The sequence below is a fragment of the Dreissena polymorpha genome, chromosome 2 (assembly GCF_020536995.1).
Source record: "Dreissena polymorpha isolate Duluth1 chromosome 2, UMN_Dpol_1.0, whole genome shotgun sequence".
NCBI classification, from domain to species: domain Eukaryota; kingdom Metazoa; phylum Mollusca; class Bivalvia; order Myida; family Dreissenidae; genus Dreissena; species Dreissena polymorpha.
In genome coordinates this window covers 51,989,435-52,011,876 of record NC_068356.1, presented here as the reverse complement: position 1 = coordinate 52,011,876, position 22,442 = coordinate 51,989,435, and the positions used below count along the sequence as shown (strand labels likewise).

Below are 22,442 nucleotides of genomic sequence, written 5' to 3'. Positions count from 1 at the left end.
CTAATGCAACTATTAATGGTAACATATGGAAAATAACATTATATTTAAAAGGCGAACTATGTTCATCTTTAGTAAAGAGATTTTCATTGATTGAATCATCTTATCGCACGCATATACACTCTAGGAAATTACATTTAAAATAGTCCTGTTTGATTTATAAAGATAAACTATTTTTCATATGCCAACGGTTGATAATTAAATACATAATCATTAACAATTGAAAAAGGCATATCGCAATTATTCCATTGATTTCAATATGTAACAAAAGTTACTCATTATCATACACAAGCCTTTACCCGAATTTCAAACCAATATGGAACGTGCTCTGGGAAAAGGGGCTTAAATGCATTTGCGCAAAGCGTCCTTCCGCCTTAAAAGGATTTTTGATACGAAGATGCTTTATTTAAACAGAAAATATCATAAAAGCGGAAACTTTCGTCATTACTTAGCCTGTGCGAACTGCATAGGCTAATATGTGACGACACTTTACGCACATTCATTGAACCCACTTCTTACAGAGCACGGCCCATATATATGGTGTTGTATGTATGCGTGTGCTTGCTCTGCTGTGTTGTATGTATGCGTGTGCTTGCTCTGCTGTGTTGTATGTATGCGTGTGCTTGCTCTGATGTGTTGTATGTATGCGTGTGCTTGCTCTGCTGTGTTGTATGTATGCGTGTGCTTGCTCTGCTGTGTTGTATGTATGCGTGTGCTTGTTCTGCTGTGTTGTATGTATGCGTGTGCTTGCTCTGATATGTTGTATGTATGCGTGTGCTTGCTATGCTATGTTGTATGTATGCGTGTGCTTGCTCTGATGTGTTGTATGTATGCGTGTGCTTGCTCTGCTGTGTTGTATGTATGCGTGTGCTTGCTCTGCTGTGTTGTATGTATGCGTGTGCTTGCTCTGCTGTGTTGTATGTATGCGTGTGCTTGCTCTGCTGTGTTGTATGTATGCGTGTGCTTGCTCTGCTGTGTTGTATGTATGCGTGTGCTTGCTCTGCTGTGTTGTATGTATGCGTGTGCTTGTTTGCTGTGTTGTATGTATGCGTGTGCTTGCTCTGCTGTGTTGTATGTATGCGTGTGCTTGCTCTGATGTGTTGTATGTATGCGTGTGCTTGCTCAGATGAAGACACTTAGTCGTTAATAATTCGCAAAGTTAGCCCAAACAGAGTATGAGAATTGCTGTTTAAATTTACTCAACTGCTAGTGTCACTCTAGTCCGAAATATATAGAGATTAATGTGTTACTGCCTGTTATTTGTGTAACATATCAGATGAGGCTTAGAAAAAAATGACGGCGAGGATTGCTGTTTTCTGTGTATCATACCGCTACGTTCCTATTTAAAATGAAACGCAATTAAAACATGATGCAACGTTTCAGATTTAGCCGCAATGAATATGATGTGCTAAATAATTATGAAATATGTTGTTTGCGGTTTTTGTTGTATTTGTTTTCTAAAATATATTAATTATTGGTATCAAGCTGTTTGTTTTTTGTAGAATCTAATTATATTGTACCAGAAAGGATTATTGTATTGTTGATCCCAAGTAATATGGTCTACACCCATTAAATAAATATATCAGACTTCGTTATATCAGGCATAAATTAATGTAGTAGTAGTATGATAAATAACGGAATATTATGACTGAAAAACAAAACTTTCTGAAAAATCCCTTTATTTAAATTGTGCAAATTAGCATTCCTAAACTTAAGTAATGGTTATATGTTAACATATATTTCGAACAACTTAAGTTCTAATAAATAACATATTAAAGAAAGTTAACTTACACGAATCCGTTATAAATATCAATACGAATCATTTGTATCAATTCAAACGGTGTATACACATAATCAAATTGTCTTGCTCATTTAAGAATTTACCACAAAAGATTTGAAGAATACGTAGTAACTCGTATGGGTAATTTTATTGGAAATTCCAACAGCTCAAAATTGAAACGCGCATGCTCTGTTACATAATGGTTTACAGTCGCAATCCAAACTTTTGATTACGCAGTATGGCCTGGATGCATATTGCGTGTGATGCAAGGAGCGGTCTCGTTACATGTAGCTCAATCGGTAGTGCAAGTTGTGTACAGCGGGATTTTTATCTTCGACATATGACGGTTCTCTAAATACTGATTTCACTCAGGAAACGGCCTCTAAATGGTTTCAATGAGATTAAGAAACTAAATGCATTTGACCCTGATAACTGATCCTCGGTATGGGAAAACCCAGGTTTGTCCAGAGTAAGGCCTATATAAATATATGTTAAACTGAACTATGCGGATATCTCTGGATTAGAGTAAGGCCTATATACATAAAGGTTGAACTGAACAATGCGGATATCTCTGGATCACAGTAAGGCCTATATACATATAGAATAAACTACACAATGCGGATATCTCTGGCTAAGAGTAAGGCCTATATACATATATGTTAAACTGAATTATGTGCAGATCTCTAGATCAGAGTAAGGCCTTCATAAATATATGTTAAACTGAACTATGCTCAGATCTCTGGATCAGAGTAAGGTCTATATACATATAGGTTAAACTGAACTATGCGGAGATCTCTGGATCACAGTAAGGCCTATATACATATATGTTAAACTGAACTATGCGGAAGTCTCTGGATTAGAGTAAGGTCTATATACATATATGTTAAACTGAATTATGCGGATATCTCTGGATCAGAGTAAGGCCTGTAAACATATAGATTTAACTGAACTATGCGGAGATCTCTGGATCAGAGTAAGGCCTTTATACATATAGGATAAACTGAACTATGCGGAGATCTCTGGATCAGAGTAAGACTTATATACATATAGGTTAAACTGAACTATGCGGAGATCTCTGGATCAGTGTAAGGTTATATACATATATATTAAACTGAACTATGCGGAGATCTCTGGATCAGAGTAAGGTTATACACATATAGGTTAAACTGCACTATGCGGAAATCTCTGGATCAGAGTATGGCCTATATACATATAGATTAAACTGAACTATGCGGTGACCTCTGGATCAGAGTAAGGCCTCTATACATATAGGATAAACTGAATTATACGGAGATCTCTGGATTAAAAGCAACTCACACTAATCAGTCTACCTAACAAAGCAAGAGTCCCGCGCTACAATAATACAGAAAGAGTCCCGTGCTACAATACTACAGAAAAAGCCCAACTATACCATACTACATAAAAGCTCCCTGCGCTGTAGTACTAAATTGCGATTCCCGCCACAATGCTTAATAAAGAATCTCGCGCTATAGTCCTATATATAAAGAGTCCCGCGCAACATTTCGATGGAAATAATTCGGCGCTGCAATACTATAGAAAACGAACGCTTCATACTTTAACTCTATATTAATAATCCCGTAATACAATTCTAAAGAAAGCATCCCGCGCTACAAGTCTTAAAAAATAGATCTTTACGCTACAAAACTACATAAATAGCTCCACGCTACAATACTTTAGAAAGAAAGAAGATGGACGTTACACTACTTCAGAGAGAATCCATCGCTACAATACTATAGAAAGAGCCCCGCGCTAAAATACTGTAGAATGATCCCGCGCTAGGATACACATGTACTACAGAAAGGGCACTAAGCTACATCACTTTAGAACATACCCCGCGCCACAATACTACACAAAGAGCCCCGCAATTAAATAGTATAGAAAGATCCCCGCGCTGCAATATTATACAAATAGTCCCGCGCTACAATACTATACAAAGAGACCCGCACTAAAATATTATAGAAAGACCTCCGTGCTACAATACTATACAAAAATCATCGAGCTATAATACGATAGAAGATTCCCACAATACAAAACTATAGCAAAAGCAGTGCGAGCAATATTATTGAAAGCGCCCCGCGCTACAATACTACATAAAGTGTACAAAACTTAATACTGCACACAGAGTCAGGTGTTACAATACAATGAAACAAACCGCGCGCTACAATATTATAGAAATAGCCGCTAACAACAATAATAAAGAAGGAGCCCCGAGTGACAATACATCACAAAGAACCCCGTGCTAAAATATTATAGAAAGAGTAGAGCCCTATAATCCTACAGAATGAGCCTTACGCAACAATACTGCAGAAAAAACCCACCATTACAAAACTGCAGAAAGAACCGCGCGCTATAATATAATCGAAATAGCACCGCGCTACAATTCTATAGAAATAGCCCCATGCTACAATACTATATAAATAACCACGCGCTTCAATATTATAAAAATAATCTCCACTTACTAATTATAGAAAGAGCCCCGATTTAAAAATAAAACTCATTTAATATCGGTGACTAGATCCATAAGAGAAGCCGTTTCTTAAAATGAGTACGGCTTATCGTTGAACGACAACACACTTAAGTAAAACCAATCTTACAAAACATATGACTTTTGAAATATTGAACCTCTAGATAAATGCTTTCGTTTTATGGTGATACTTTATCACACTTTTCATCGAAGTTCTCTTGCAAAACAAATACACTGTAGCCACTACATTCACAAGTAAACATTCCTATCGGGTCGGGATTTATTTTATGTAGCGTTTTGTATAGTATGCAATTCATTATGTTTTAACCTTTTCCATACGTTAACGTTTAATAAATTGTTTACAGTCAAACACGAACAAGTTACTATATTTAAACTAAAACCTAATATCAACATAGTTTTATTACCGAAATATTCGAATCAACCATCGGGGCGTGGTTGCTATTGCGACTAGGATTACACAGAGGTTGAAACGTTAAAAAGACCGTGTTTTACTTATATCTTACCTTTCTGTTATCGATAGGGGAAATAACCACTTGGACATGTTCGTCTTATTACGAAGTGTATAGTTTAAGTGAACTAATTGTGATATTATTATTAACTATTTTTCTCAAATTGTGTCATTTATGGTAAGGATTTATTATTTTCGCGTACGAATTCTACGTAAAACGCGAAGGCTATGCAATAGTTAAAATATACCGCTGTTAAACTCATTGTTCATAGTTTGAAATCGAAAGTGACCTTTCATTTTAAAAGGAAAATATAAATGTTTGGTGTAATATAAGTCTATGTTTATTTTGTGTGTGCTCGGCTTACAAGTAATGCGATAGCTTTGTAAACTGTAATTAATTTATGCGATGGTGAGATGAAACACACCCATATTTGTAATGTCTGACATAGGAACGCATTTCTAAAAATAACCGTCTCTCTTTTCAAGGGGATTCCCCTCATGGGGTTGAACTTGTTTATTGAGAAGTATAAATGACTGATGCATCGTTCAAAATGCATGGCGGATTGCAGACTGATTGATGTTCAGGTATGCCCGAAGATGTGTTTGTTTTATAAGCCTGTGTTCCGAACTTAATATGTGTTTATGTGTGCGTGTGTATTTCAAATGTTGGTACGCCTATGATAACGCTAAAACTGTATATTGTATCTAAATGCTACATTGACGAATGCAAAGATTTGACTGGATATATTGGGCTGTAATCAACCGCGATCGGTAAGGCTTATCCAGATTATATTAAGTATTATGTTCACAATTAACAAAATGACCTGATATATCCGAGGGCTAAAGGCACGTCAGCAATTTATAATTACATTATACTCTCTACAGTTCAGTTCTCTTGTTTACAACAGCGCAAGTTTAAATTAATATTAACATACTTTAAAGTATACGTTATTCTCCAAAGTGAGAGTTTTGCAAATTGGACAAAAATACACTATTCCATTTTTAAATGTTTTTTCCTGCAATGGAAGTTACGTATTTTACTTATCAAAAGCCATGGCACTTACTGTCCAATTCGGTATGAATTCCGTAAAACGTTTGGCAAATGTGTAATAACAAGTAAAATATATTTTTAATAAAATACCAAATTAAATCGGCAAGTTCATGGGTTGCGGAATGAAAATTCATGGCAACGAAGTTCAAGGATTGAAGAATAGAAATTACACATAAAACAATTTATTACTTTCAGATAAATAACACTGCTTAACTTAAATATTATTATGGAAAAATTCGGTCTAATTTTTACGGTCTTGTTGTTTAATTAAATTAATTATAAACAATCCATTAATTCAATAATCAGTATTTCCGATGTCCGATTGTATTATGCTTTGAATTCCAATTATCAATACAATTTCTTCAAGTACAAATATCACTGTATGGGCTTTCTACGTAGTTCGGTCGAGTTGATTATGTTGATTTACTCGACACTATCAAGTCTACATTGGTATTTTAACCAAACAATGATAAACTCGGGTCCTGTATGGGATGTCCCGTGTCTATACGTAAACAACGCCGATTTCTACCGCTATTAGAAGTTAAGCGTCTCCAGACATACTGGTTCATTTACACGATTAATTTGGAATATATATATAATCAAACAATTATACATCTGATCAAAACGCATTTCCCGCTTGTCAAATTTATGTTTTACTACATGCGAGCTAGAGGTATTAAATGGATACTTACATATATATTAACTGCTTAAATGCGTAATTGTCGTGCATATAGGTATTTGAACATTAACTCGCACAAGTAATAAACCATATTTGTGGTAATGACGATCTAATCAATTTTGTTGTGTAGCGGCAATGTCCTGATAGACTAACAATTTATGTGGGTCTTTTAAAATTATCTCGCGTACCGCATGGCAGGCTAATCCGTTAATGATGGTACGTTTGAATCGGATGTAGTCACATATACTTAACATTGCGTAATCACCGTTATATGACTCCTGGTATACACATAATTGAAAAAGGTGTCTCACACATTGATCATCAATGTTCGCTGTGGTTAGTTAATCAGCCAAAGACCGGTAACGTCGATAAATATGTTTATTTTTCATTGATTGTGTGTGCCACGTGTTTTTGATATGGAATAAGTGACCTAACATCTCATCTCTGCTCGCGGTCGCGGTTATTTATGCTTGTGTCATTTAAACTGCCGATATTGCTTGAAAATGTACGTAATCATCGGTAAAATTACTTGTGTTGTTTGCTTCCATTAAGTGTCGTGAGCAGCAATCGAAAATCTCCAAGCGATATTTCACTGTGAAGTTGTATGCTTTCGATTTAAATTGCCCAGTATTAAGTCGGCTTTTTTATATTTCGTTTATGCGGTTAAACATTGATTTTAGGTGTTTATGATATGTGATTTATGTGAATTTCAACCCAAACTGGCGTAGATAAACGTGCTGGTATCTGAAGACACATGCCTTTGCATCGCGTTCTGTTTGTGGAAAGTGTTGTTGTACAGGGGCCCATGCGCGGCTACCATACACAACGAGTCAGTTTGCATTGATAAATATCGCTGAATAAACACTGAACTAGCGTCCAATAATTCAAGTTAACAGCTTAAATGTTGAAATCCAAGTTTTGTGAGGCGTCTGTATGTGCCCTGTGTTAACTTTAACTTGAATCTCATGCGCACTGAGTCCTAAAAAGGTGTATTCCTGTTACGGTGATTACGAGATTAACATATGTTTCCACGGTAAATGTTCATTGTAAAATAACATGGCACCGGCGAAAATAATGCGTTAATTTAACAACTTCCAAAATAAATTCAAAAGCAGCATAAATATATAACCGAGTTGATATCATTTTATATTCTCAGTACATGTTGAAAGTTTACTTATATTAATTCGGCATTTCACCGATAGCAAACTGACAGTATAACATGTATTCACGCATTTGATTGTTCAGATAACGTCCCTTTCGTTAAGCAAACTGCATGTGTGTAGACATTTACATCGTTTCTCGTGTTGTTTCAAAATGAAGTGTCAAACTAATTCTATAAATAATTATTTATAATCCTTAACATTTATACTAAAAAGTATAAAATATCAAATGTTGCAGATGCTTTTTAAAATGTTTATTTTTTTATTGCGGAAAGAATTCTCTTATTATTTTGCAGGACGACATCTGAAAACTCTTGATACAGCTAGCTGCTTGGCGGTCCACATGTCATATCAGTACAAGTCACGTACGATACTCCAGTTTGCAAACATTCCGCGCCGGAGAACAACCTTACTGATTGGTCTCGGACACGGTATAAAATTGAATGGCATTGTAATAAGTAATCATAATGATATTATCGTTCAATATGTTATGAATTGAAATGTATTCTGGTATTTTAGACATAAACATAACGAGATAGCAGGACAATGCATTACATACAACTCCATGTACTAATGTTATCTTTTGTTCATTGCAGCAGGTAAGTGCACATTATAAATAAATGTTCCCACTTCATCGATTGTATTATTTTACTAGTAGTTTATTTCGTGGCTTCGAACACACACTTTAAGATCGCCGTTGCGTAGTGGATATGGTGTCTGTCTAGCGATCGGGAGGTCACGGGTTCGATCCTCACTGTGGGAGCGTTCTTTAGATCTCCCCCACAGACACCAAGGAAACGGACTCGATAGCGTTTCATATAAGCTTATAGCGGGATCATATGGTGCTTGTATTCAGTGGAATTGTTGGCACATTTGTAGATAAAAGTATTTTATTCAATTTTAGCTATAGACCCATCTCCAATTTTCAAGATGGCCGCCATTTTCAAGATGGCCCCCAAGATGGCCGCCAAAATTTAGGAAATTACTTGTTACTGCCATATTTGATTAAAATATTCTGTTTTTGGCATTGAAATTAGCTGTTTTATGTTTTAAATTAAGTAAAATATGTTTCTTCAAGAAAAGAAAAAAGAATTAAATATTGCATATTAGTCAAAATGGCTTCCAAAATGGCCGCCTAAAGTACAAAAAGTAGGATCTCCTACTCAAATCTATGCAACGATAGACACATTTCAATCGAGCAATAATATCGCAATCTGAAATATTAATTATTATCGGTTGAGCGGAGTAGAGAGAAATAGTTAATCAAGGACAACAAAAAAGGAGCAGCCTTGTAAAAAACTAGCTCCGTTAAAAAGAGCGACATTTTTGTGGACATTTCGTGGGGCCTACGGTATCGCTGATGCTATAGTTTTTAAGTCGCCCGTAAAACATTTGCACTTGAAGATATACTTTAGGTTAAATGGCTTTACGCTTAAATTATCAAATCTTATTATTTTACAATAAACGGTAAAATATGTGTTGTCTTTCACTTTAAGAAACACAATATTTGTTTCGAACCCTTACGCCTTATGCGGCAAGCTTCAGAAGTGCGTGCGCATTCGCTAAGTCTGGTAAGGAAGTGTCGTTTCCGACCGATTATAATACCACGAAAGATTGCGTGACGTGACAGCGTTCTAGATTATAGGCGGGAAATATTCGAATGCATATTCAAAATTTGTATCTCGTTATTTTTAATAATTTCTTATTTATCAGCCGACATGTTTGACATAGTATAACTCAAACACATAAGCTCATAACACAATCATTACATTAAAGTCAGGTATATAATGATATATTCCGGTTGACATTGGTCAAAATAGGCATGTGTGCTCGTAGAGGACGAAAACTGGCAAATCCATCCATATGAAAGTGGGATCATACAATTAATCTAATAGTCGCTACATCGCAGAACATCGGACACGTTCGGATATCATTGCGTCAGCTTTTATCTTATTTAATTTGCGGACAATCGAGCGTAGCTTGAAGCAGATAACCTTCGAGGAATGGACCAGCGTTAAAATATCTCATTATATTGAACTACCGCTTACGAGTAAAAATAACAATAAAGTTAAATAAAACTGAAAATAGTAAGTATAGTAAAGCGGATATTTTGTGTGTGACTATTTTGGACATTTAATGGTAATTTTTAACCATATTCCTCTGTAAGCAATACACTAAGTCTAAATCAATTTTCAGTTTCTGAACCAATTCTATAGTATATATATATATATATATATATATATATATATATATATATATATATATATATATATATGGTTGAGAAAAAATATATTAAACACCAACGAATGAATCTTTCTAAAACACTGGATCCAAAACGGATGCAAGAACAGAAAGCAGTAATAATAAATTGGAGAAATATGCTGTTCAAACAGTGCTTATTACATATTTTATACATATGCCCTAGCGCTTTCGCCTTTTCGTCTTCATCAGGGGCTTGTCAACACAGATATGGTTGTACATGCAATATTGGACAGTGGAAAGTTCTAAAAATAGATAATTCAAAATTGATTGATCGAAACTCACCGATAAAAACGTGCACTCGCCTAGAGCCGTGTCCGTATTGTTACAGGCTAATTGAATGTTCGTAGTGATTTACAATAGACTGGCTCCAGACTCATTTTAGCAATGAGTCACGCAGAAAACATTTGACATCTGCCAAAACACAACCCTCTAAAATATGATGTATGTGTTTTGAAGACTCCATTATGTGTCATTTTTGTTTATTCCATATGGAGCAAGGGTGTTCAGTCGCCTTATCCAATATGTCTCCCGCGACTTGCGTTGCTCGTCGGACCACTGTGTATTTGCTTCTATACAATTCAGAATGATATTGTCAAACGAGTGGCCCGATTCGCTGAAATGTGCGGCAACGGGAGACCTATTGAATTTGCGAGTTTTCCAGTCGGACCGATGCAGATTCATGCGTATGTTCAATGCCATTTTTGTCTCGCCAACATATTGCATGTTACATATACTGCACGTCATCAGGTATACGGCATTTGCAGTTTTGCAGTTATGTTTACCTTTAATGGATGAAATGGCACCAGATGTGGCTTTGAAAGTATTTGATGGGCGCATCATTTTGCATGTTTGGCACCGACTGGTGCCGCATGGTTTTGATTCTCCAAGAACAGCTTCTTCGGATTTTGGTGTTATTTTGGCACGTACAAGAATGTCCCTGATACTTTTGGGTCTTCTGTATGCCAAAATGGGCTGTTCAGGAAATATACGTTTAAGCTTGTTTGATTTTTCGATTGTGGTCCAGTGGCGGTCAATGATGTTTTTTATTTTTGGTAGCCCTGGATGGTAAGTGACCACAAACGGTATGCGAGTGTTTGGCGTTTTGCTTTTGTATTGGAGTAGGTCCTCCCTATGTATATTGCCGGCTTTGGTTATGGATTGGGATACGTTCGTGTCATTGTACCCACGTCTGCATAATTGGTCGGATAGCTCCTTTGTTCGGATTTCAAAATCTGATTTTTGGGTACAAATCCGCCGTATTCGAAGGGCTAAGCTAAATGGTATATTCCTACAGCAGTGTGGTGGATGGCAGCTTGTAGGTAGAAGGTACTGGTGGCTATCTGTGGGTTTTGAATAAAGGTCGGTTATAAGACTGTTGCCCTCAATTCGTGAGACAGTATCTAAGAAAACGTGTTGTGTATTAGATATTTCGCTGGTGAACTTAATTGATTTATGGAAGTTGTTGGCAAGTTCAAGGAATATTTTGAGGTTGTCTTGTCCATGAGACCACTGCATGTCTATATCGTCTATGAAACGTAACCAGCGATAAGGTGTCAATGGTACCGCCTTCAGGAGCTGTCCTTCGAGATGTCCCATGAAAATGTTGGCATATGATGGTGCCATTTTAGTTCCCATTGCTGTACCTTGTATTTGGAGGTAATGTACCCCATTGAACTCAAAGTTATTACATTTCAGGATAAGGGTCAGTAAATCCACTAATGTTTTTGTTGAAGGATCTTTTATGTCTCTTGTTTCCCAAGCATGTTTGCAGGCCTCAATGCCTTCTTGGTGGGGAATGTTTGTATAAAGAGATTCAACGTCCATGGAGACAAGTAATGTGTCACTTGGTAGAGTGTCGGATGATGCTTTTGTAAGATAGTCTGTTGTATCTTTTACATACGACGGAAGTTTTACTACGTGAGGTCTGAGATGATAATCCACAAACTCCGAAATCCGTTCAGTTGGGTGGCTATTCGCTGAGACAATTGGACGACCAGGGTTGCCGGGTTTGTGTATTTTTGGTAAAAGATAAAATCGGCCAGCTCTGGGGTTGGTGACTGAGAGATAGTCGAAGTTTTTTTCGCTGATTTCTCCAGAGTGTAACATAAAAGCATCATCCGACACTCTACCAAGTGACACATTACTTGTCTCCATGGACGTTGAATCTCTTTATACAAACATTCCCCACGAAGAAGGCATTGAGGCCTGCAAACATGCTTGGGAAACAAGAGACATAAAAGATCCTTCAACAAAAACATTAGTGGATTTACTGACCCTTATCCTGAAATGTAATAACTTTGAGTTCAATGGGGTACATTACCTCCAAATACAAGGTACAGCAATGGGAACTAAAATGGCACCATCATATGCCAACATTTTCATGGGACATCTCGAAGGACAGCTCCTGAAGGCGGTACCATTGACACCTTATCGCTGGTTACGTTTCAAAGACGATATAGACATGCAGTGGTCTCATGGACAAGACAACCTCAAAATATTCCTTGAACTTGCCAACAACTTCCATAAATCAATTAAGTTCACCAGCGAAATATCTAATACACAACACGTTTTCTTAGATACTGTCTCACGAATTGAGGGCAACAGTCTTATAACCGACCTTTATTCAAAACCCACAGATAGCCACCAGTACCTTCTACCTACAAGCTGCCATCCACCACACTGCTGTAGGAATATACCATTTAGCTTAGCCCTTCGAATACGGCGGATTTGTACCCAAAAATCAGATTTTGAAATCCGAACAAAGGAGCTATCCGACCAATTATGCAGACGTGGGTACAATGACACGAACGTATCCCAATCCATAACCAAAGCCGGCAATATACATAGGGAGGACCTACTCCAATTCAAAAGCAAAACGCCAAACACTCGCATACCGTTTGTGGTCACTTACCATCCAGGGCTACCAAAAATAAAAAACATCATTGACCGCCACTGGACCACAATCGAAAAATCAAACAAGCTTAAACGTACATTTCCTGAACAGCCCATTTTGGCATACAGAAGACCCTAAAGTATCAGGGACATTCTTGTACGTGCCAAAATAACACCAAAATCCGAAGAAGCTGTTCTTGGAGAATCAAAACCATGCGGCACCAGTCGGTGCCAAACATGCAAAATGATGCGCCCATCAAATACTTTCAAAGCCACATCTGGTGCCATTTCATCCATTAAAGGTAAACATAACTGCAAAACTGCAAATGCCGTATACCTGATGACGTGCAGTATATGTAACAAGCAATATGTTGGCGAGACAAAAATGGCATTGAACATACGCATGAATCTGCATAGGTCCGACTGGAAAACTCGCAAATTCAATAGGTCTCCCGTTGCCGCACATTTCAGCAAATCGGACCACTCGTTTGACAATATCATTCTGAATTGTATAGAAGCAAATACACAGTGGTCCGACGAGCAACGCAAGTCGCGGGAGACATATTGGATAAGGCGACTGAACACCCTTGCTCCATATGGAATAAACAAAAAATGACACATAATGGAGTCTTCAAAACACATACATCATATTTTAGAGGGTTGTGTTTTGGCAGATGTCAAATGTTTTCTGCGTGACTCATTGCTAAAATGAGTCTGGAGCCAGTCTATTGTAAATCACTACGAACATTCAATAAGCCTGTAACAATACGGACACGGCTCTAGGCGAGTGCACGTTTTTATCGGTGAGTTTCGATCAATCAATTTTGAATTATCTATTTTTAGAACTTTCCACTGTCCAATATTGCATGTACAACCATATCTGTGTTGACAAGCCCCTGATGAAGACGAAAAGTCGAAAGCGCTAGGGCATATGTATAAAATATGTAATTAGCACTGTTTGAACAGCATATTTCTCCAATTTTTATATATATATATATATATATATATATATATATATATATATATATATATATATATATATTCATTACTCTCGCTACTTATAGCCATGTTTATGCATAATTATGTTAGGAGTGTTCTCGTGTTTTATGCAATTTATTTTCACATTAATGCTTTCTGTGTCAAATAATGATCGTGAGCGAAATCGTTTTTAAAGGGGCCTTTTCACAGATTTTGGCATGTTTTGATGTTTGTCATTTACTGTTTTCTATTGATAAATGTAAACATTTGCTATAAAAAGCTTCAGTGAAAAATCAAGAATAAAATTACAATAGTAACCCTCAACAGGGCTCGAACCCCTGACCCCTGGAGTCCTAGAGTAGAAAGTCTACCACTTAGACCCCTCGACCATCCTTCCGCATACAATTCGAGATGTATTGTATACTATATATAAGCAATCATCGTAGTTTCACAAAATATAACGACAACAATAGAACTCTCCAACTTATTCAATCGTTTCGCGTTGCAACGCTTTATACTTTTCAGGTTTTTAAATAATGGCTATATTAGAGCATGGTTAATGTTCAGTATTACTGTTTCCTCACAAATATCATAACTAAATCGAAAATGTGAGAATCCGAAAGAACTTTTTTAAATTTTGTCAATTAACCAAAACTCGAAAAGGCTCCTTTAAAGGCGTAAAGAGACAAGACAGCGAAACGTTGTCTTTTCATAACTTATTCGACGTCTTTTTTTGTCGTCAATTTAAAGTTTGCCTCTGCGCACATATGTACACATAAATTATATATTGGGCAACTAGAAACGACAATTATTCTGTTCAAAATCGTCTTTCAATGAAATTCATTCCTTTCCGATTACTTACACGTTACTTAATTTTCTTCGGATAGTGTCTACTCATTTATATACTATAGAATGTAGTGACTTGTTAGTGGAGTATGACAAAACGTGAAAAATAATATATTACAGTACACATAAAATTATTTGACCTATTATACTTAATTTTTGCCAGAAATGTTTTCTTTTCGCAATATCAGTGTTATCCACTTTTAAAAACGACTTTGTTTTATTTTGTTCATAAGTTTGCTTCATTATATGTTACATGTAAACACCATTTCATCCCTCCGTGAGATTTAATGTATATTACCATTCCTTTAAAGTGCTCCGCAGTATGTAACAAAAACAAACGACACAATATTTATGTGTACAGATTTTTTCAACTTCGTTCATTGTTAATTGGTGCTATTTAATGAAATCATTATCATCCGAAATGAAATAAATTTACGTGAAATGAAAAAACTCCCACTCAAGTTTATTCCTGCTAAAATGTTATTTTTTAATTATGGACTGAATACACTTCATAACACTATCGTGTTGTTTCACTATATTTTTTAACCCATTTATGCCTAGCGTCTAGAAAAAAGGCATTGGCAAACAGCGTCGACCAAGATGAGACGCCACATGATGCGGCGTCTTATCAGGGTCTGCGCTGTTTGCTTAAAGGAATTTCTGTAAAAATATTCTAAATATAGAAACGAATATGCTAGACTTGCCTTATTTTAGAAATAAATTGATCCATTTTAGAAGGATGGGAGAGTCCACTAGGCATAAATGGGTTAATTGAATGCTATTGTTGGGTTTTTAAAGAGCACGATATCAAATTATTCCAGTAATCAGCAGTTTTGTGTTTGATTTCGTGTATTGTTCATGAAATCTCACTTAAAGTCGTCATTCAAAAAATGTTCTTGTTTCAATTAAATCAGGAGACCCTTTTGTGTGTTTTTAATACAATAGTTAGACTACTATTTTGATAATTATTTCAGTTTAGTAAAAATTCGAGGAACTAAAACCTGAAAAATGGTCTAAACAGCTAAATAGTTAAAATGTAGTGGCTTTTAACCTACATAAACTGTAACAAATAGTGGCTTTGACCTATAATAACACTGCGGTCATTTTATTGTTTGTTTAGAGTGATCTTATATGCATTGTTTGTTTAGAGTGATCTTACATGCAATTGTATATATGCGAACAATATTTGATTATTATTATGATCAAATGTCTTATAAATCTAATTAAATCAAATTATTCCAGAAATCAGCAGTTTTGTTTGTGATTTTATTCATTTCCACCCAAAATCACTAATAGATGTTGATACAAAAGTCGTTGTTAGAATGAAACAAGGAGGCCATATGCGTGTTTTTAAAACACTGAATAGACAAATATGTTGGAAATTGTTAACTTGGTAAAAGAAATCGCAGAATTAAAATTTGAAAAATGAGCAAATTTACAAAAATAAAATGCGAAATTTTGTGGTTTGTATCTTTAAAAAAATACATGGAAAATTATTTTTATTAATGAATTATCAGAAAGGTTTCTGATACCTATTTAATACCCCAAAACTAAAACACTGTGTAAATTGCCATGACTGAAAATGTTTATTTATTTTATTATTCCATAAATCAGAGGGAAAACATTCGATTTTGAATGATTTTACCAAAAAAATCATAGATGTGCACGGCTGTGACACTTAAGAAATGGGTTTTCTGGAAAGTTATACAATTCTCTTTTCAAATATACACAAACATTCTTGGCCTCATAACTTGCAATAAACACCAGTGGGCTCTCGGACCATGATAATCTGCTTTAGGGATTTATTTGTTATTAAAGTAAATCAATATTTGCCAAAAAAGCATAATTCCCCCCCAAAAAAATATATTACCTTTTGACCTTACAAAAAGTACAAAATTAACAAAATACTTCTTATAAATGTTTTTCTTGCGAAGATTTTTGATTATCAGCATAATTAGTAATAAAGTATTGTAATATTTAATTTGATTAGTAAACGATCGCAACAAAAAATCTGCACCTCGATATTTTCTCCTTTTTTGTTTAGGTTGGCGGTGATTTTGAAAAATATTTATTGGGTCAATAGCCTATTTTGTCTTAAAAACTTTAAACTACCAATGAGCAAAGTTGTGTTGCTTTTATCAAAAAAGTGAACAATTTCACTGAATACAAGCACCATATGTGGTGGAGGATGTGACCGCGGTTAGATTTTAAGGCAGCTTTAAGGTCTGGAAGTGTGAACTCGTTCAATGCAGTTATTTCTTTATTTAAGGACTGACACAATATGTTAAGAATATAATACAAATTAAGGTATATGTAAATACAAAAAAAGAAAAACACTTGCTTACATAACATACGTTCAATGAGTATTAAAATTATAGATTTGATTAGGAAAATCCTATTTTTTGTACTTTAGGTGGCCATTTTGGAAGCCATTTTGACTTATATGCAATATTTAAATCATTTGTTTCATGTAGAAACATATTTTAATTAATTAGTAACATAAAACAGCTAATTTCAATGCTAAAAACAGAATATTTCAATCAAATATGGCAGTAACATGTAATTTCCTAAATTTTGGCGGCCATCTTGAAAAAGGCGGCCATGTTGAAAATTGGAGATGGGTCCATAGGTTAAATTGAATAAAATACTTAAATCTACAAATTTGCCAAGTTTGTTGCTTTTATCAAAAAGTGAACAATCATTTCACCATATGACCCCACTATTAGGATTGTTATGTAATCGAGCGTAAATTAATAGTTGAAAAAAACGCTTTTGTAAGTTACGATATCAGCAAGTTAATATTCGATAAAAATTTACTACCATTTATTGGAACGGTTGGGATATATAAGAGGCCGTGGTACTTTCATAAAAGTATTCATTATCCTCGCCGAAATATATTCAATGGTGTAATTTTGTTGAATTCAGTAAAGTCACTCAACATGCATATGACCTGGCTAGGTCTATACAACAATTATTATGTATAAGATAAGGCATGATTCATAAAAGACGTATATTTTACACGAGCAGACGCCATCTTATTCGCACTTTATATTTAAAGTTGTATTATTAACGTTTTTACGCATTACTTAACTTATTTATATACTGAAACATGTCAGCTATGACCAGATAAGTACAAGTATACGTATTTGTGATCTTGCTATTATTAACTCCTTCTTATTTCGTGACAATTAAACAAAATAAAAGCTTATCGAAGGTCTTACTGCAGCACTGTATCGATGGCTAAAAGTGACTCGAGACTTGCTGAACCAAAAGGATTCCATAGACAGGGCAGTGTCAGCCAACAAGACCTGGTAAGATGACAAGTCGAGTATAGTTTGTTTCAAATACAAAATGACAATTAGCGCATAGTTTCAGGTTCAGATGTATGTGTCCCCGAAATGATATTGGTAAATGACATTTCATGAATATAGATGGTTAATGTTTGCATTACTTAAGGCAGGTATAAGATAACAGCTTTAGACAAAAGAACAACGTTAAATGTATACTGCATAATACGAATTGGTCCCACATTAAACACTTAACTTCTATAAAAAATGTGAAACATGAACAATGAATACAACAGTTCTCACATATCTTCAAAAATTACATTATAATTGACTGCACGTGGCAAAGTACGATACACGGTGTTTCAAAGTTTTCACTCAAATAATTAAATAACTGTTTGAATATCAAGATAGTGTATTTGCAAAAAAAAACTTTATATAATTTCGTTAAATTATGCATCTTCAATCAAATCAATTTAAGTGTAATATTAATATTTATAGAACATATTGTTCTGTTGTTACAATTTCATATAATATAGATTTATACAGTATATGTTGATGAATTAATTTCATGAATATAGCAACGCTCCGTTTATTATCGTATATATTCCCAGTGTCTATATTTTAATCCTCTTAATTCAATTGATTAAGATATTCAAGGTGGCACTACTTGTACCGACTATTGAATTATTAACTGAGAATATACTGATTTATTTGACGAATAACGATATAATGTTATGTATGGCATGTAGCATGTTTCTTATTTAACGTTGTTTTAGATACAGTGGGGAAATGCCTCCGTTGAGACATGCACTCTGATAAGCTTGCTCGGATACGGACCGGAGATCATACAGGCAAGGAGAGACGCATACAGGGAGTGGGGCAGGCTTACGACTACACGGTCATGTGGTGCGGCAACGTTGATTGTTACGGGTAGCAAGGCTAAGGGGCTGAGCAACTATCTGGAAAGTGATTTTGATGCAATGCTTGTACTTAATAGAGTGATCTGTTTAGATGATGATGTCAATGCAAGTACCTTTCCTGGGGAGATAACTGTGTTGAGATCACTCAGCCGCATGAGCTACCATGGACACTGTGGACTGCTATTGGAGAGACGTGGTAAAACAATTATCAGGCAAGTAAATCATGCGTTTTGTGACGACGGGTATGGTCGCGAACTTTTGAGCAGTGACTTGTTTGTTACTAACTGGTCGAACGATACCTTGACGGAGGGCATGGTGCGTCATGAGCGTGCGGGACCGTCAAGGCCTAGTACATTGCAGGGAAACTTGCACAATGACTTAGTTCATGCATTACGTTACTACTGTCCCAACATCCTGTCAAAATGGGCCGCAAGACCTCGACACTGACCACCACCGGAAGACGTTCAGCAGTTGGTATCACTTTGGGCAGTTCTTTGATTTAAAGGAAGTGAATATCAACATGTTGAATGGAGAGTGTGCTTTAATGCCGGTGAGATCGAACTAGTTAACAATCCTAATGACACTCAAATTAAATTGTATGTTTTGAAAATGATAAAGAACGATGTTCTACATCCACGCAAGAAAGAAGTTTCATCGTACACATTGAAAAACATCGTTTTATGGATGGCGGAAAATAATCCTCAAGCCTCCTTTCATAATAAAGTATTTTGCACTGGTTGCTTGAATTATTGTATGCGCTAAGAGTTGCATTGATCACCTTAGAGCTACCATACTATATGATTCCAGAAAGAAATTTGATGGCAACCTCTGGACTGGATAAGGAACAGCAACGTACATGGATATCAACAATTACCGAAATGATTAATGAAGGACCGAGAATGATACTAAGACTTCAAAAGATACGACAAGCTCGTATTGCTCATCCTGAACCATTACGGTGGAACAGCAGGAGAAGAATTGAGCTGGAGTTGCTGCAGCTCATGCACATTTATGGAAGGTAGTCGATTTAACAACGCACGGGATGTTTTAAATATGATGTTGTTGTATTACGGATAACACTTGCTTATACTGCGATAACGTTCATCGTTCATATTGTCAAAGCGAATTGTTGAGCAGATTGTGATATTTTAATGACTTTACTATTCAGGCAATACATGAACTCGTAAATGTGATTGTGAGGCGGGTTCGCTGAGGGTGATTATATAAGGGGGGTGAGTTTACAACCTGAATGATGTTGTGGTATGTTTTTGTATATAATCGTATAAAAAATAAATACTAGTATATTGCTTAGGGAAACCATATCGCGGTATGCATTTGTTTCAAACTGAAAGTAATTACTAGCTTGGTGTCTACATATGTAATCGTGTGAGTTATGTTTATATCTTGTGATTTGATATATTGTAAGATGAAGTATCTATAATTTCAGACGAATTATTATTGGTGTTGTGTATGTATATGTATAAATTGAACATCAGTCGAGTGATAATATTGTATTATTATGATTGCAGCAAATTTGTCAATAGCATTATTGTGTTCTGCCTGAGAATAAAACTGATATTGTATTCTGCATTTTTGTCGGAAGCGTATTGAACACATTCTTGTAGCAATTATGAATACAAATATTTGCATTTTTGTAGTATGCTGCCTCGTTAATTATTTATGTCACTATTACATGTATATAACATTGCACAGATATAAACAACGTGTTTGTTGCTATCTCTTTTGATTAAATTGTGAAATGTATCGTGTATATGTGTTACAAAATTAAGTAATATCGAGTCTATATTGTTTTTTTTTCACATAATGAATAATTGTATCGACTTATTGATGGCGTTTATGCCACTTTCGGAAATTACATCCTGATATCATTTTGTCCCTGTGTATGTATACCATACATTTAAAAATGCAGTTATGTTGATATTTCATTGATGTGTTAAATGACACTATTTAATGACTTATGTCGCCATGATGTTATTTGTTCATAATGCTTATAATGATTACATACGTTTTTGTTGTTGCATTGTATGTACAAGTTGTGTTACTAAATTGGTGATGTTAATATTGGTTGATGAAGTTTTGCTATTGTTAAAAGTGGTTGTGTTTGCGGATGTGTTTTATGTAGCGCTGGTGGAAATAGCGCTATTGGTTATGTCTATGCCGATACTGCTGATGCTATTGCTTATAGTTATACAATTTTCGAGTTAAAATTGCGTCGTCATTTCCTTGTGTGAAATCATTTCGCTTTGTGCATTGATATTTTTAGCGAACTTGTTTGTTTTTTCCGATGCAAAGGTAGTATTTCGCCTGTTTATTAAAACTCAAACTTAACCAGTTTATTATAACAACAAGTGTGCAATAAGCATACAACGCTTTTGCTAAACTGTGCATTTGAATTATTCGGAACCATCAGGTTTGTTTGTACTTGTGCTATAATGACGTTCTGGCGTAAAGTGTCATTCTGGCTTGACCTAACTTTATTTATAAAATCTGAAATATATGTTTTGCGAATTTTTTCTTTTGTTTTAAAATCAGATTTCGTGCTTTTTCCGCTAACTTTTTGCCTATTTGCAAGTAATCACGCCTCACTTAAAATGGTCGATGTTGCGAGTCATGCATTTTTATAATCGCACGTCTAAGCATTATATTAATTTATTAATTTTTTGATAAAACTTTAGTGATACGCCGGATTTTGGTGGGTGCAATTTCTGTTTGTATGTTTATTCATTAATGTAAATGCGTTGTTTTTGTGCAAATTTGCGTAAAATTCATTACTAAGTTGACTATCAAAATTATATTGCATTCGATATATATTACATTTATTTCAACCAAAATTATAGCCAACGGTTAGCTTGATGTTCAGTTGTATACAAACTGCAAAATTGTTGATTTACTTGAATGTTAATCTATTATCTTTATCAGGGTGCAGTATCAATGGGTTCACAGGGGTTTTTACGAGGGCTGAACATAATAAAAAGACACCGTTAATAAGTGTATTTTTGCAAATCTCTTAAAGTATTATATTATGTTTGCAAAAATCTTAAGTGCATATAATACAGTTGTTCGTGCAGGTTTTTGTCGATATCTTTAGACATAAGAATACGTTACTGAATACGTCTGAAATCGGTGCCAACATTTAACGTTGCGTGCAGCATATAACCGTGTATATGAATGTTGAACACATCGACTTTTTTGCCATCACCACATGCTTATTGAATAAAGTAATTCTGATGATTTTCATATTATCATAAGCCGCATAAAAACTGTCGTTTATGCAATAGTTAATATTCTTCAGAAAAATTGCTGTAAACAGTTATTTGAATAAAGCACCACTTGCCGGTGTGTTAACATCCATTAACATCCATTTGTGAACCCCATAAAGTCGCGTGATCCTGCATCCAGAGTATTGTTTGCTTGTTAAGCCGAGTGTTCTTTTATAGAGAACCACTGACCAATCCCATTCACCAATTATGTATACCTATACATATTTATATTTTTGTTATCCCTTTAATTATCTTTTAAACCTGTATCCGGTTAATTTGTCCCGATTGTCACATAAACAGTATCTTTTTCTTTTACATTAAAACATGTATAAGTTAAGGTTCATAACAAAACAAT

General features: G+C 35.2%; 4 protein-coding genes across 11 annotated transcripts in view; 2 read left to right on the top strand and 2 right to left on the bottom strand.

The window, feature by feature from the left end:
* LOC127867016 (uncharacterized) overlaps positions 1 to 22,442 on the top strand; it is a 489,213-nt gene that overhangs the window by 28,248 nt on the left and 438,523 nt on the right. The gene's annotated exons all lie outside the window — the stretch shown is intronic.
* The window catches only part of LOC127867021 (uncharacterized), a 443,681-nt gene that overhangs the window by 13,575 nt on the left and 407,664 nt on the right, over positions 1 to 22,442 (bottom strand). The gene's annotated exons all lie outside the window — the stretch shown is intronic.
* LOC127867019 (dihydrofolate reductase-like) overlaps positions 1 to 22,442 on the bottom strand; it is a 148,252-nt gene that overhangs the window by 82,835 nt on the left and 42,975 nt on the right. The window lies entirely within an intron of this gene.
* Positions 4,546 to 20,080, top strand: LOC127867023 (uncharacterized). 5 transcript variants are annotated; one of them, XM_052407950.1, is made up of 6 exons: positions 4,546 to 4,746; positions 5,218 to 5,316; positions 7,918 to 8,052; positions 17,826 to 17,910; positions 18,663 to 19,018; positions 19,614 to 20,080. In XM_052407950.1, the coding sequence occupies exons 4-6, from the start codon at positions 17,836 to 17,838 to the stop codon at positions 19,645 to 19,647; spliced, it is 465 nt and encodes a 154-aa protein (XP_052263910.1). In that variant the 5' UTR covers positions 4,546 to 4,746; positions 5,218 to 5,316; positions 7,918 to 8,052; positions 17,826 to 17,835; the 3' UTR covers positions 19,648 to 20,080. The 5 variants fall into 5 exon arrangements, 4 of the variants coding, with proteins under 4 accessions (XP_052263910.1, XP_052263909.1, XP_052263911.1 ...); XM_052407949.1 differs by lacking the exon at positions 4,546 to 4,746 and adding an exon at positions 4,753 to 4,909; XR_008043222.1 differs by lacking the exons at positions 4,546 to 4,746; positions 19,614 to 20,080 and adding an exon at positions 4,753 to 4,909 and having other exon boundaries at positions 18,898 to 19,033.